This window comes from Spea bombifrons, chromosome 11, assembly GCF_027358695.1.
Source record: "Spea bombifrons isolate aSpeBom1 chromosome 11, aSpeBom1.2.pri, whole genome shotgun sequence".
Lineage (NCBI taxonomy): Eukaryota > Metazoa > Chordata > Amphibia > Anura > Pelobatidae > Spea > Spea bombifrons.
Genome location: NC_071097.1, coordinates 21,410,553 through 21,426,675, shown reverse-complemented (window position 1 = coordinate 21,426,675; position 16,123 = coordinate 21,410,553). Strand labels below are relative to the sequence as shown.

At 40.1% G+C, this 16,123-nt stretch overlaps 1 protein-coding gene across 3 annotated transcripts in view; it reads right to left on the bottom strand.

Annotated features, from left to right (window-relative positions):
- Positions 1-2,638: 2,638 nt before the first annotated feature.
- Positions 2,639-16,123, bottom strand: part of JMJD1C (jumonji domain containing 1C) — a 103,435-nt gene continuing 89,950 nt past the window's right edge. For 2 of the 3 annotated variants that reach the window (XM_053450506.1, XM_053450508.1), the window contains 16 exons: positions 15,168-15,369; positions 14,842-15,056; positions 13,803-13,955; positions 12,344-12,433; positions 11,711-11,838; positions 11,129-11,342; positions 10,282-10,544; positions 8,818-9,096; positions 7,557-7,725; positions 7,137-7,227; positions 6,541-6,671; positions 5,699-5,821; positions 5,196-5,335; positions 4,463-4,639; positions 4,141-4,272; positions 2,639-3,683 (listed from right to left, as the gene is read on the bottom strand). In XM_053450506.1, coding sequence (XP_053306481.1) covers positions 3,594-3,683; positions 4,141-4,272; positions 4,463-4,639; positions 5,196-5,335; positions 5,699-5,821; positions 6,541-6,671; positions 7,137-7,227; positions 7,557-7,725; positions 8,818-9,096; positions 10,282-10,544; positions 11,129-11,342; positions 11,711-11,838; positions 12,344-12,433; positions 13,803-13,955; positions 14,842-15,056; positions 15,168-15,369 — 2,597 coding nt within the window. In that variant the 3' untranslated portion in view covers positions 2,639-3,593. The remainder of the gene's footprint in view (positions 3,684-4,140; positions 4,273-4,462; positions 4,640-5,195; positions 5,336-5,698; positions 5,822-6,540; positions 6,672-7,136; positions 7,228-7,556; positions 7,726-8,817; positions 9,097-10,281; positions 10,545-11,128; positions 11,343-11,710; positions 11,839-12,343; positions 12,434-13,802; positions 13,956-14,841; positions 15,057-15,167; positions 15,370-16,123) is intronic. The other variant, XM_053450507.1, reaches the window with a different exon arrangement.

The window sequence follows — 16,123 nt, the reverse complement described above, 5'->3', positions numbered from 1 at the left end:
ACAACTTCAAAACCCATATGAAAGCAGACGCATCCTCATCTATTGGCGGAATACTTACTGCTAGAAAATCATTTTGCTTAACAAAAATGTATAGGATATGGCTTACGATATTCTTTATTAATTTTATCATAAGGAGAAAACAGTTTTAATAGAAAGTGTTCATAGGATGTGTTCATATTTGTATCCCAGTATGCGTGTAATCATGTTGCTGCACTATGGTGACCTTGGCCATTCAGTAGTCATGTAAACTAGCCGGTTCCTAAATGCTCCCTACTGAAATCACCATGAGAAGCGTGAAGGGGAAAAAAGAAACAATAAGGGAATCCATAAAAAAAAAAGAAACATTATAATAAATGTTCCGGTAAACAAAATGTCCATGTGGTGGCGCCACTCAAAAAAAAGATGATTGTAATAAGTCAGCCAATCACATCCTTAGTGAATCCACAGAGGCAATTTATTTAGAGTAGCGGTAATCTCAAAATAGCACCCAAGCCACACACATAACAGAAAACTCGGATAACGTCAAAACGCTATTTACTAAAGTTGCGGTGTCGCTGCGTCTCAGCATGGGGTGTCACACCCTCCGTCCTCTTTTATTTACTTTACAAACATAGAAAATGATTTCATCAAAACTACATTCTACATTTTTTTCTCGCCTCTTCTCATGGTAATTTAAGCCTGGCTAGTTTTCTTTGATATGATTTAACTTTCTCTAGTAGCAAATTGGTTTATCAATTAAGTTAATTAAGTTCCCTAAGTAGCATAGAATCATGCTACATATTTGCACTGGATTAATTTATTGTCTTAATTAGGATTCATCATGCAAATAATAACTCTTTCACATTTTCCAATCCAATATATTCTGTATCTAGATTACTATGAATAAAGTAATGATTCATTTATTTACCCAGTCCATTGTTTATTGTATTCATATTTTCTAACACATTTATTGGATTTCACAGTCTGTGTATAATTAGTTAGCAGCTCTCCTCGTTTTTTGGTATATTGTGGTTGATGCACAAGTAAAAATGAGCTAGCGATATATATGATATATATATATATATATATATATATATATATATATATATATATATATATATATATATATATATATATATATATATATATATATATATACTGCTGTCTTCAGGATTTTTCTATTTGTGTGCTTATCCCTCAGCAGACTAAGCCAAGGGCTCGTCACTCTCACCCTTACCGTCATTCCATCCCTGCGGAAGCTTTGTTTCTTGTCTCTTCTCTTTTTTCTTTGTTCTCTTCGTCCCCCCTACGTATCATCTCCGTTATCCGGAGTCTCCGCTCACACTCTCTCCTCTGATTGGGATAATGGGGGAGAGGCTATCCCCATGGTGCAAATACGCTCCGTGCTTTTGTGGAAGTACTCCAAGAGATCAGAATACTGCAGACGGATCCACAGAGAAAGAGGTACTGGAACGGAGCTGCGAAAAAGGAGACAGGGATATGGGGGCAGATAAGGTAGGGAGACGCCGACAGAGTCAGAGAGCAGCAAAAGCTGCCTTCATAGGGTCCTCTATTCAGGCCTTTTCTTTTTTCCTTAAGTTTAGGGGGGGGGTTGTCTTATAATCAAGCAAATACCGTATTTAAATAAGTGATATTTGTCACCGATTGAACTATGAATTAAAGAGGCCTATCTGCAGTCCTTGCAGGGAAACGCCAGGAATGTCCCTTTCCAATGCACTGATTTCAGGTTGAAACCACACCCCCACTGCTAACTCGGCTTTAGTTTAACAAACGATTGTTATGATTACTAATTCTATAGTCCTCCTTCCCACAAAGTTGAAAAACAAAAGTTGAGGTTATTGACCAAGTAGTTGTAATGAAATTCTTTAAGTGTTTTATAATATTCCATCTATGGAGCAGCGTTTATTTTACCCGAGGCTGTTGTTAAAGCTCAGCTCACAGCAGCTCATTTTTGTGCTCTGATTTCAGTGGAGAGCTGGTAGCGATCAGCCGTAACATTATGACCACTGACAGGTGAAGCGAATAACACAGATAAGTCTTGGTATCGTGGCACCTGTCGGGGGGGGGGGAGTATATTAGGCAGCAAGTGAACACGTCGTCCTCAAAGTTAACGTGCTAGAAGCTGGAAAAACGGGCAAGCGGAAGGATCTGAGCTAGACGACTGGGTCAGAGCATCTCCAAAACAGCAGCTCTTGTGGAGTGTGCGGGTCTGCAGCGGTCAGTATGTATCAAAAGTGGTCCAAGGAAAAGCAGGCTGGGCGGTCAAATCCAACAGGCGAGCCGCTGTATCTCATTACTGAAAAAGTTAATGCTGATTCTGACAGAAAAGGTGTCACAACACAGACTTAAAGGATCTGCTGCCAACGTCTTGGTGCCAGATACCCCAGCACACCTTCAGAGATCTATTGGTCCATGCCTGATGGGCCAGGGTTGGTTTGGTGGCAAAAGGGGCACCTACACAATATAAGGCAGGTGGTCACAATGTTATGGCTGATGGGTGTAAGAATGTTAAGCTTCTGTAGGAAACTAGGAACATGTTAACGAAGAACAAACAGGCAGAGTGGGCCTTGTAACGGGAACGCCTTAAATTTACTGTGTCGGCTACTAATTGGCATCCAGCACCACACGAATAAACACGTTTTATCAACATTTGAGCTTTTTTAATGGAAAATGTAAAACCCCTTTCAACTTCAATGTACAAAGCATGTGTAACACTTGCACCTTTAACAAATTAAAGCAAGCCAATGTTCTTAAAAAAATACATCATTGAATGTATATATGTATATATTTACATAGGATATTAAGTTTAATATTTAGCTTCAAAAGTTCACATATCTTTTTCCAAAATGAGACAACTTGTTTCAAATAAATTACATCTTTTGTAAATGTCTAATTATACATTGAGTAGGCTTCAATAAAGCATTGAAGAGTCTGTCTATATACGGTCTTCTATTTTAGAATATACATAGTTTACAGTTATTTGGCAGTAATCTTTAAGATTATGTCATGAATGATCCCGAATGCAGGCAATAGCTGGTGATTTGTGTGTTTTTTCCCCCCCCTCACAGTTACTGTCTCAATGTAGTGAAAAATATCCAAATTATTTTAGCAAACTATACAGGTCACATTTACATTTGATCAACAATATAGCATAGAACTTTTCAAATTTCATTTTCAAAAAAATAAATACATTTAAATCTTTTAACATTTTTTTTCACAAACTTTTAAATGTACACTATAATACAACGGTAAGCACGCTCTGAGGCTTTAACCCTTTAAGTGCCAAAGTGGTGCACCAGGCAATGTGGTGCTCACCCGTCTGGCACTCAGAAGGCAAAAATGTATTGACCCCCCCCCCGCATGATGGACCATCAATGCACTGCAGAAGGATGGGGGGCGTCCAGGTCTGCCTTGGGGGGGTGACTCAGACTGCGATTGTGAACGGTATACTGGTGTGGTGTTAGTAACAAGTAAATACTAGGAGTGGATTCTCTTGGCACCAATGTTCTCCAACTTTCTACTTCATGGGTACGCACGTCCGTTTACTTTCTCTTTTGTACGAGAATTTTAAACCCAGTTCATTCATTTTCACTTTAAGCTTCGTCCATGTCTTCCATTTCTTCTTCGTGGATCTTCAATGATTTTACCATTTCTTTCACGGAATGGTATAAAATATTCTTAACCTGATCCATCCAAAAGAGAAGGGGGGAGAAAAAAAAAGTTAGCAAGGAACCTGATATTAACATGGAAGCATTTAAATGCCCTATAGTAAGTGAAATGGCCACAAATGAAATGCTAAAGTTGCTGTCACAAGTTAGTCGAAAGACAAAGAATACGATTTTCAGGAGAACCCACCGCATGGTAAAAATATAGCATACAAGCATGAGAACCACACACCGCTGGGAAATACTGCAAACTTTGTTTTAAACTGATATGGCGAGTGATAACGCGAAGCTGCATGTTGGGGGGAAATATCAATGAACCCTATAGTCATGACATAAGACTTACACATTTTATTGTGTTCACGTCTGAAACATGTGCCTCCGTATCATCCAAAGGGCTTCACTACTGGAAAACAACCGTGTTTTCTTTCTCATTTAAGTGAGACCTCAAGATTAATGAGTTCTGTTCAGTTCTTACCTGCAACTTATCATCATAATTGATTTCTTCTTTAGAAAGCCTCAGCTCTTGAGTTAGATGAAATGAGTGAACAATATGTTCCGGGGACACAAAGTCTTGAGTCATGTGGATGCAGCTGTGGAAATTTTGCACCTGTTGTGAAAAAAGCACCCAAGTTATGCAAAGAATATCCCTCATCTATATACACACATGTTTACATGTAATAGACGGTAGTCTCACAAGATCACAGGTATCTACTCCTCATCCAGTAATTATATATATATATATATATATATATAATGTATGTTTCTAACAGATATGAAACACATTCCTGCTACTCCACCTGATATATTGCTCCTGCTGGTAAAATGATGGCATCACCAAGAAACTGGACAAGAGTATAGCTTTTCACACCATAATCCTCCAGGAGACTCTGTCGGAGTTTCTTATTCAAGTACCAGTTTTGGTCTCTTATCGGGTCATGGTCAGGAAGGATTTCTAGACATTGCTCTTTAGCAGCCTGAAACAAAATGAATTTGTTAGACAAAGTATCTCTCGTAAAAACGTCCATATAAAGTATACTCCGATATCTAGCACTAAAAGAAATCTTGTAATTTAGCAGATTCTGGAGAAATACTGTCTAAAGATCCTGTAATCCGGAGGTGATGTGAGCGTTACGTCAGGAGCCCTTCACCGTCTTAAAAGTAGTTATACTTTAACAGATCCATCGTCAAAGTCAGAGAGGCATTAATGTCACTTCCGTACAAGAGCAAAGGGTTATGCCCAGAATTATTAGCCCGTCATTCTCTTTCCTTTTCTTCTATAGGATCTCCTCTGGCAGACATATTTGGAGCTTGTATCTCTATGGTGTAAATCCCTGAAGGAATTGAGTAGAAAGGGGGATCCTTTCAGCTGGGAATGCTTCGCTTATACTGCAACCTCACACTTTTTACAATGGAAGGTGCACTTTACCTAAATGCAGTTATTTAACACAATCCTATACCCTCCAGATTACTTAAACAGAGATACCTTCCCCAGCAGATACCGGTCTATTGAAATGAAACGTAAAATGTTACCTTATGCAGAAATTCCCTTATTTTGTCAGCATCTCTGGTCTCGTAAATATGCCACAGAGAACCAGGTACTTCGTCGGAGTCTTTCAATCTTTTTCTTAGACACTCATCCAAGTCTTCTTCTTCAAACTTTTTTACTACACCTTTGGAGAGGGAATGATTGTTACTTTTCAATACAAGGGCTAGTATTTTATTCTAAAGAAATCTAAAGAGTTTTTGTCCATGTCTCTGTAATAAGTGCCACTTATGTGACTCGTTGCTTTAGTATAAGGATACAGTTTAACGCCTGTACCGTCAATTTGCTATATTTTATGGTACGTGGCTTAAGGAGAGACGAAAATGTAAATTAATGGACATCTCCCCAATACTCTTTACGAGTTATCCATCCCCACAGCTCAGGATAGCCCAAAACTATCCAAATTCCTCCTGGAATGTCACAAAACTGTATAATAATTTCTCAAACTAACTGATGCTCGATCGGCACCGTGCAAATAAATCCGGGGTACCTGATTTGGATACTATTCCATTCCCTTTTGCTGCACCAACGTAGACGAGAATGTTAACTAAATCTGACACTTCAATATGAAGATTTGTTGTTCCTGTGTCTTGATCCTTCGTTGCAATAACTCCTGCAATTTAATAAAGCCACAGATTTATAACTCACAATTATTACAAATCAAAACAAAAAGGACTTTTAGGTAGAAATGTAGTCCATTTGTCCAACCGGACGGCACAACTACACGGCAGAACGTTGGGTGAATGCTGGTAACATTCGCTATTGAGTTACAAGGTAAAATATTCGTTTTCACCCCTATGAATTTTATCCGGATGTAACTAGAAGAATATATGACATGCCCTGCTTGAAAAATGTACTACTATCCAGCTTCACTTGAGATGTTGCAGCGGATCTAGGGAAAGAACTGCATTTATCAAATTAATTACACTCAGGCTGCAGAGCGCTAAACGTCTAAAGCAGACTCAACGGTTTATGAGCAGAAATTGAGCCCGAGGAACACGACTCCAGACCGATGGTTTGGTCACTCAGAGTTGCGATAAGTCAGCTTCCAGCTGCTGTGTTATATTACAGAACTGAATGAGGACACCATGCGAGGCTGGACTGGTTGTTTAGTTCACCTACAAAACTATCTCAACATCAGACCAGTCGCCAACAGTGCGCACTAATGGCCAAGTTGAACGCATGTTATTTCTGAAATGAGGATTTGGTTCAGAACCAGGATCGACTATCCATAATCCACGTCACATGCCTTTTAAAGGCAGATTTATTCTTTGGTCTCGATCCGATACGTTATTCAGAATCGGGAGTTTGATTATTGAAAACGAAACTCACCATATGCACTACACATTCTTGGTCCCAAGTCTGGGCGAACAAAAAACGATGGCATATATGAGGCAAGGTTAAATTTCCCATCCGGATTGCAGTATTCTGGCACAGGTAGCATTTTAAAGAATTCTTCATGCCTGATAACATTTGGAAGAGAAAAACTATATATATAAAACGGCTCTATATTTAGAAACATTTACAGTATCCGAATAAAGCGGCAACACAGATCCTTTTGGAAACGTTGCCATTGAGATAATAGTAGTAATATACAGTGATTACGCAGCGGCAGATCACCTTACCAGAGGCAAGTTATTTGGGCAATCAGACCCACGATATCCGTGCCAAGAAGCTGCCTCGCTAATGGTCTTTTTTTGCTGACTACCAGCACTTAAGAAACTATTTGACACAATTGATGCCGCTGTTCGGATTCGAAAACACTGCAAGGTCTTCACAAATCATTACAATGAAAGCCTACTGCAGGCATTCCGAAAACACAACAGCGCTTCTCTGAGGGTTTTGTTAATATAACAATTTATCGAAAATACGTCTACACTGTCGGAAAGGAGCTGACATAGTCTGCATGCTATCTCCACATACGCTACCTCACAGGCATCATGTTTTTGAAGTCTTCTCCAGATGGCTGGTCCTTCAATTTCAGGAGAACCGTCTCCCCATTTTTCAATTTTTGTCGCTCTGCGAATTCAAACCCAGAAAACATGTTAGGCCTGAAATGACTGCAATGTGACAAATATGTGTACGTTTACTCTACTGTATGACATTTCAAAGTAGGGCTCAGGTTTATTAAGTGAGCCAATTATTAAGCTCTACTCATTACAGAAGGAATGAAGCCAGAAAGATCCCTGGAGTGGGAGTGTGGAATGGTGAGATCCCAGTATTGTGCATACACTCTCCAGGGCACAAAGAAAAGCATAAAAATACATCAAGGGGTATATTCTCAAGGGTAACTTAGTATTAGAATAACAGCTCTTGCAAGCGTATGTGAATTCAGGAGAAGATCTTACTTGCGACATCTTCAAATCCATCCCAAAACTCATTGACGTTCCCGCTTGACACAATGCCCTCTTTGCAGTTTAGAAGGTCTCCTTGGTGGTCACCAAAATCATGGCTCACTGCCTCTGATCTCCACAGGTTGATGTTGATCTTTGTGTGCGTTCCGGATACAAGCACCGTCTGAAACCCAAAGTAATTTATAATCTAGCGCTGCTACAGCCCGTAGAAACTCGTATCATGGAGAAGACGTGCAGCGCAGAGATACTTCAAGTAATTACTCCATTAAAATGGACATCAGAAAAACTTGGTCTTATAAATGTTAACCAAAGATAGTGGCTTATGCTTTACATAATTACAGTATTGTTGTTTGCTTTAAAGAATCACCTGAATGTTTTTTTACAATAAGAAATACTATACAACTCTCACTGCTTTTTTCAGCCGTGGCATTTTTTCTTTGCAATGCGAGTCAAGCAGGGTGACAGAAATGTCATTTTTTTGCCGGGCCGCACTTTCTGTTGCCCATATTGTGCTTATTATCAAGCACAATTATTATAGAAGAACAGAACCCGAGCTTTCACGTTACATGAGACCGAATGCACAGATATTTCCACTTCATTTCATTCTCGATTGGAATAAACCGGAGTGTAAACGCTGCATGTAAACAGTAGCCGTAGAAATACTTTATTATTGCCGCGCGATGCTAAGGCAGGTACGCACATTAACAGTCTGCTTAGCATTTTGTAGTTTTTGACATCACCACATGACATCCTAACATACCCTTCATCACATCTGCTACACCAACGTAATGCCGTCCATGAGCCAAAACATATCTGCGTGATTTAAGAGCTCCATATGTCGTGTGCGAGAATAGGAGGCTGAAAACTGTCGGTTGTGTGCATGTGTTTTGGAGACCTTTTTAAGAATAAAAATTTTCTTATAATTGGTTCCAAAACTCTTCTGCCAACACTGCTGTTTCAGGCCTATATTTTCTGATAACACAATGTTTGTGAAATACTTGCACTTTGGAGAGGTCATCATACATGTGACTAACGTAATCAGGCAAGCTACTTCAGAGATTCTTTACATATTCTATTAAGTATTGAAAGCAAAACCCAACGCGCCACCAGAAACCTGTGCAAACAAAGTACCTTAACCTCCAAATTTCATTTCAAATCATTGGGCTTTTGATTAACAGAACGACGATGATCCTTTACCAGATTGTTTTTTTTTAATATATGGTACTCTTGCTGGTACTAAAGTAGACACACTAACCTTTCCTTGTTTCCAGTACTCTCGAAAGAGCTTCCAGTTGCCGCTGTATTTATGATCTTGTAACCATAGAATGTGCCTATCACAGATCCAAGAATGTGGGATTTCGTTGTGCAATCTCATGCCCTCCTCCAGAGATGGCTTGCGGCTTTCTGTCATTTCCTCTTTTGGCTCGGTTTTTACGTTGATTTTGGGAGCCCTTGTCGCTGGAATTTTATTTTCAACCACTGAGGCGATTATGTCATCCAAGATGTTTGGCATGGACCTTCCACCTTTACTACTCTGTTCGAATAAACATTTGCCACAAGTCAAAAACAAACATAGCTTAATGCGCCTGACAAAGGCTTCATTCTTCAAAACACTTAATTAAGAAAGACTTAATGCTTATTTTTTCTATCCCTGTTTCAGTCCTGCTGGAACATCAAAACATCTCCATTGGTTTGAAGACATGCGATTGAATGGGATGTTCTTCCTCGATCTTTACTACTGCAAGTGGCTCCTGTCAATCCAACTGGAAACAGGGCTGATCCAGTTCTACTCCAATTTATACACACACACACACACACAGCTATGAATTTTAACGTTGCTACGGATGGGGGACCCTCTACTGGTTCCAGCGGGACACTGGAATGAGTGCCGACTCTGCTGGGGAGGGTGTAATGGAGAATGCCCCCCCCCCACATGACCCTGGCAGTCATGCCTCTGCTAACAAGCTACAGTAAGACGTGTAGACATGTCAAAGGTCCTATTAATACTTGGTGGAAAAATATTTGTGTTTCAATGAGGTTTTGCAAGCGCACTGCCAATGTTTTTCCAATTACTAATAATGGAACCTTTCACATATCATGATAACTTGCCAGTTACATACTTCTCTACCCAAAATAACATTTCACGGTGTTGGACTTAATGTATACATGTATAAAGCGTAATAGGGAGGGGTGCAGAAACCATTCAAATTAGACATGCAAGTGTTAAAAAGACTTTACACCCTTTTGTCTGGAAATCTCCGCACCGGGATTCAATGTGTGAAACTTGTCTGTGCCAATTAAAAGATACATAAGTGCAAAATGTGTCATTCAAAAATAACCATTTGCCACTCAGGTCTCTACTTGGTTGTCTTTGGCAAATGAGCAGAGTCAGACAAAATATTTTGCCAAATGTTTTGCTTTTCCCATCTAGCAGATTTTTCCTTACAGTTCCCTACTAAATGTGAAACGGCAGAAAACACGGGGTCTGTTTGGATTTCCATCAGGTTTGGTGGTGCGGGTGCAGGGTGACAGGCCAGTGTGAAGCAGAGTATTGGCAAAGCCAAACAAGGGTTCAGTCCTGTGCAAAACACATTTACCAAAACGTAATGCACGGAAAGCCCCCAAAAAATAAATGGGGATCCATTCATCATGGCAATCCTCAAACAATATCTTAGAATGATGCGATAATGATGTCGTATAAAGACGGTACATTACTTACTGGAGTTCCTGCGGAGTACACAGGAGCGAATGCAATGCCAGCATCCGTAGACCCAAGGCGCAGTTTCCCAGCGGTAGTAGTGAGCAGATCGCGTAGAGTTGATCCCTGTTCATTAGTTTGAGATGTGGGGGGAGAGGTTTTACAGTTTACAGTTTCTGAAATGACCTGGTCTCTTTCTTCTTTGATATGCTTTCCAACCGGGCATTCCTTGTTTTCTGCAACGCAGAGGAAGAAAGGGCTCGGGATGTAGTCATACAGTGGCTCTTTATAAGGAGAATTCAGAAAAAAAATATAGATTTAACAGGGGTTAATGAAATGGCACAAATGACACAACCCCTTGTACATGTAAGCTGAATACATATGACATTAGCATAAATTTAATATGGTCACTGAACTCCCAAATTACATCAATCAAAACAACATGGTTTGCATCACACTAGACCACCAAAGGATACACACATATGACACGTTGATATAGCATGTGCATTTTTTTTTTAAATCTTTTTTTTAAACAATATACAATGCACCCAGGTCAGTTTTCATTTTTCTTTATATTTTAATTAAGAAAGAGTGCCTAGAGCTCCATAAGTACTAGATAGACAGACAGATAGATGTAAAACAAGAATGAGTTAGTTGTGAGGACCGTACAGATGATTTGGCATCGGCATATGTAGATACGTGGAAATTATTTAAAATAGGCAAAGTATGACTTGGGACAGAACGCCACACAGTATATAAAATACAGAGCTCCAGGCAAATGCCTAACGTATCCAGTAAGAAATGCAGCCGTGGATATTAAACCTGAACTCCAGGACTTTTGCTAAACTAAGCAGCATGAAGTCAGTACCTTTCTTTTCTTCCCTGGACTTCTGCTCCGCCAGATCCGCCAGCCAGTGCAGCGAAGACTGGGACTCGGTTGACGTTAGCTTGCTGTCAGTGCTGGAGTCGCTCCCTGGGCTCGCGTTACCATTCGTCTCTGGCTTTTGAGAAATGCCCTGCGGCTGAGAATCCGGCAGACACAGCGATATCTTATTACTGTGATTGAGGACATTTTGCAAGACCTGAAGAATAGAAATACACATTTTATTAATAATAAAGAACATGAAGCCTTATAAGACGTGACATGTTTTTTGGAAACTTCTTGACATTAATAGCTATCTAACTTACTGAACCCCACAACGTAGGACCCCTGCCCAATCTTCACCTGTGCAAAGGAGCAAAACCTCTACAACACAGGCAAATTAAGCTGTAGAAATTTTGGGTGTCAAAGTCCCTCTGTAGCCCATTTAGAACCAGGCGCTACAAACAAAACAGCCCACGGCATTCATACTTGCCCAAATTGTGCTTTTGTTTGCCTGCATTGTGTTCTTTTTTGTGATTTACACTAATTACACAAACTTAAGCAAATAATGACAGCATAAAGTCTCACCTGTGACACCCCGTTCAGCGCTGGGAACTTGCCAGACTGCGAGCTTTGCTTGATGGCACAGTGACAGTATGACTTGATGCCAAACTTGTCTCTAAGATGATGCATTGCCTCGAGGAGATCTGTCAACACTGCAACAGAATGGTGGCCAGAGTCAGACCTATCGATAACCAGACCCTGAAGTCTCCTCCGGAAATTGGCGAGAGAGAGACTTTTATGAAACGGAAGAGATTTGTGTCTGTTCAATCGGCGGAATAAACCCCGGCCCACCTTTATTATAGCAGCCTCATGTAATACAACATTACGGTCCATTTATTAGGAATTTTACTGCATGCATTATTTCATCCTCTGCAGAACTCCTATGATTATCAATGAGCACCCACCAAAATTACAGGTAGTGGCAGCAGCCAACAACATGAATGCTAGCAAATCATCCGTGTTTATGTAACATACACGTGATTGGAAGACGTTACCGCCACTGATGTCAACGGGAGCTCAGCTCTCTGGCTAGGATGGCTAGCATTTAAAAGGAAAATAAGGCTGGAGTGGACCTTTTATTAATTATATATATTATCCCTAATCTTAATGACACAATCTGGCATTTACTGTATTGAGTAGCAGCGGAAATGGACTTACCAGAACTTGGAATAATCTGCGTGGGCATCAAGTGCTTGTAATCATGAGGCTGTCCTTTGACACATTTCATCCAGGTATATAGCTCTTTGTCTGCAGAAGAGGAAAATCTTAGTTCACAAAAGGCAAACGGAACAAAATGTTGCACAATCATTAAGAAAGGGAGATTTAGCTAGCAAATACATAGGTCGAGACACGTGTCTTAAGCTCTACTGCAGCACTACGATACAAGCTCATTTATTTATTTTAGGCTGGTAAACCTTGAATGGGAGATTTTGCCCTTTTTATGCTCTAATCTACACATTTCTTTCCAAATCTGTACATGATTTGTATTCCCAACATGCGTCTATTCGAAGAATGGAGCTACATTCACCTCTGTTAAAAAACTCATACCTTTTTCAGTACATCTAAAAGAAAGCTAGGTCTTGTATAAAAACCTCTTACACAAAGTTCCGCACATAAACGATACTTAAGAAGTTCTAATGAACATGGCTTCTTCCTTATGAATTCTACAATACATTTTAGCGCTAACAATAACATAATGGATCGCACTTTTCTATTTATGTATGGGAATTGTATATTTTATGTCCGGGTACATTAAATGCGTCCTTGTTGCTGTAGAAAAAACTTTTTCATGGTAAATATCTCCCTGGTTCAACCAGCATCAAAGGTCATGTATGTGTTTTGCATCTGCTCCACATATTTCTGGCCCATTATATTTATAGCAATTAAATCAATTCTCTTTTCCATAGTATAGATCCGATTAAAATCCAGCCATCAGAACGAGGTCCAGGAAATTTTCTCACACAATATATCTTAACGCTATTGGTCAAACTCATTACTCGGGGGGGTAAAAGAGAGGGGGCTGCGTCTCATGTAATGATTCCCGTGTTGCCATATCTTGTCCAAAAACTAGTACTTCTAACCCAGTCCCAATGGTGAACCGTTAGTGGGCCCACACGACAGACCCGGTCTGAAGCACAGAGGTACATATTGCACTAGCTGATTTAAGCAGACAAGTGTTCATTTAATCATCCGTGTACATAATGGGTCACTGCATGGTGCAAATGGTTACACAGGGAATTGCTACAATGCTTCAGAATGGATATAAAAGTAAAACGCATAAAATCTATACATCTTACTATGTAGATATAGCAAACTACTCTTCCTGAATAGTACAAATATGCTCACTTTAGTTAATACTAATTATAAGTCGTTCCAAACAATATCACTACAAGGCTGTTTCAGAAAAGAAGAATGGTCTATTCCCTATTCTATTTTGATTTGAGACCAGCTCCCCCGCAGGCTGCCGCTCTGAAACTGGTTATAAAACGCAGAAGGGGAGCTGTGGAGCGCAGAAATAACTAACATACACTAAAAGCACATAGACTGCTAAACTAAGCATTTATGTAAGGAGCTAAGATAAACAGCGCACAGAATGAACCGGTTCATACAAACCAACCTCGAGAACTTTTCCTTTCCTTTGCTTTGTAACAATCCAGACAGACCACAAATCCACATTTCTGGCAGACCCAGTGAATGTTAAACAAGGTGGCTTCACAAGCATCGCACATCTCGCGCACGCCCCGGACTGCTCGCTTCCATGCGATTTTTGCTGAAACGCAGAACATTTTAGAAAAACATTAACATCTGTTTCTCCAAAAACATTTCAAGACTGGTATTTATCCCCCCCTTCCCCTTTGACCTTGGCTGATAAGGTTGTGTCCACATCAAGGTTTTACTTAAAGGTTCAGCTTAAATAATCTTTTTTTTTTTTAATACAAATGTAATTAATGTATATTCATATAAAAAATAGTAAAAAAAAATCTCTTCAGATATGATTAAAGGAAAAAAGGGTTAATTAAAGTATAAACATAAATATCTCACAATACAAAGGAGCAGTCTGGTCGTAGCTTTTAATCTCGGTGTCACAATCTACCTTTACGTATAAATGAACGAAGGGCTCTAGAGAGCATTTACAGAACAGAAACATTACTTGCTGGCATCGCACAGATGACCCGCTCTATACAACCATTGCCACTTCAAAGAAACACGTGAACGTTGATCACGTGCCAAAAAATATGCACCCTCTCCTCACATGGTTTGTGAGTTACCTGCTGAAGTGGCTGCACAGCGATCATACCTGGAGACTTCCCAGGGCAGGTAACCCAGAGCTCTCCAGGGCAGGGGTAACCCCATACAGCCGCATTTAATGGCTGGGAAGTGTACAGGTAGAGGCCGTGGCCAAATACCCCCCTGGGAAAGAAGCAACATACTCCGGGGGACAGTCCCCCGGGTACAACTACGACATCATATCCTGGCACTTTGTAGCAAATAATAAAGGGGCAGATCTGTGCCTAGCAGTCAAGTTATCCCACTAGCTACACAGCTTTGCAATTTCATAGGAAAATCCGTGCCCTCAGATACAGGGGTTTGACGAGGAACCGGTACCATATTAACAAGTAAGCATCGTAAAAATCCCAAGCAAGAACTACACCTACCATCTTTTTTTACCCAGGACATCGCTGCCTTTTCAGATGTTACTAGCTGGCAGAATTTATCTCCGATGTACCCCAAGACATATTTAATTGTATCCAGGTCCAAATCATCATCATCATAGTTTTCATGAGTCCATAAGCTTAATGCTTCGTCGTCATATTGGTCAGGAGATGAAAATCCATCAATTCTCACCACTCCATTTTTACTGAAAGACAACCTAAGACAGAAAAGACATAAAAGAAGTGAAGACTCCAACCAAAACGCACTACTAGAATCACATTCAAAATACGTAACATATATGGAGTTTTTTTTGGCGATCGGCACTTACCTTCGGAAGTAATAAAACCTGCAAAAAACTGGCGAGTGGGTGGACTCTTCCCCCTTTTTGGTACGGATCAGTCGGCATTCCCTACATTTCTGTAAATTTGGCCCAATCTCACAACAAGAATCATCCTGTAGAAACGACTCCCCGGTTTGCTTCAGTTTCTTAACTTTTCTCCAGTCTTTTAATACAGAACGAGGTATGCCAGCTGAAATCACATCGACACAAAAGGGAGAGAAGAAGTGTGAGAAATACACAGCAGTGTGTATCTACGTGTATCAATGAGCATGACAAGCACCACGGTACAGATGTCAACAAATACGAAAACATAACATTTACCCCATACATAACTCGTAACATTCATGATACCCCCTTGTGAATTTGGTGATCTCTACCATACAACATGATCATAAACTAAATCCATAAATCACTGGAGCATTCTCATACTGAAAACCCCAGCCAAGCTGTCCTCAAAAGACAGGGCAAAGATCAAATACGATGGGACTTGTGATACACAGAAGGCTTATGCGATCTCATCTTACTGTACGCGTTGGCTACAAGACTCCGAGACCAATGTGACAATATGCGAATTCTCCAAAAGCTATTTACGATTAGGCTTTTGTCCAAAGAATTTCCTATAACTATATATATAATATATATTTGTTCATGTGCATCGCATCTATGCCTCCCATCTCTCGGCTTGCTGCTCACTGCGACCTTGCCATAAGGTTATCACTAGCGGGTCAAAATAAAATTAGAAGTAAATCAATGACACCCTTCAGACAGCAGCCATATAAATAAAGGGGGCAAGCGACCAGATAGATTCTGTGCCAGTAACACAGATTCTGTGCCAGTAACACAGACGCGGAAGGCTTATTAAATCAAATACAAGCACCAGGAAACATGTATGCCGGCATTCTCTCCGGGAACCGTATATATTTAGAAGCTCATAGATCGAAACT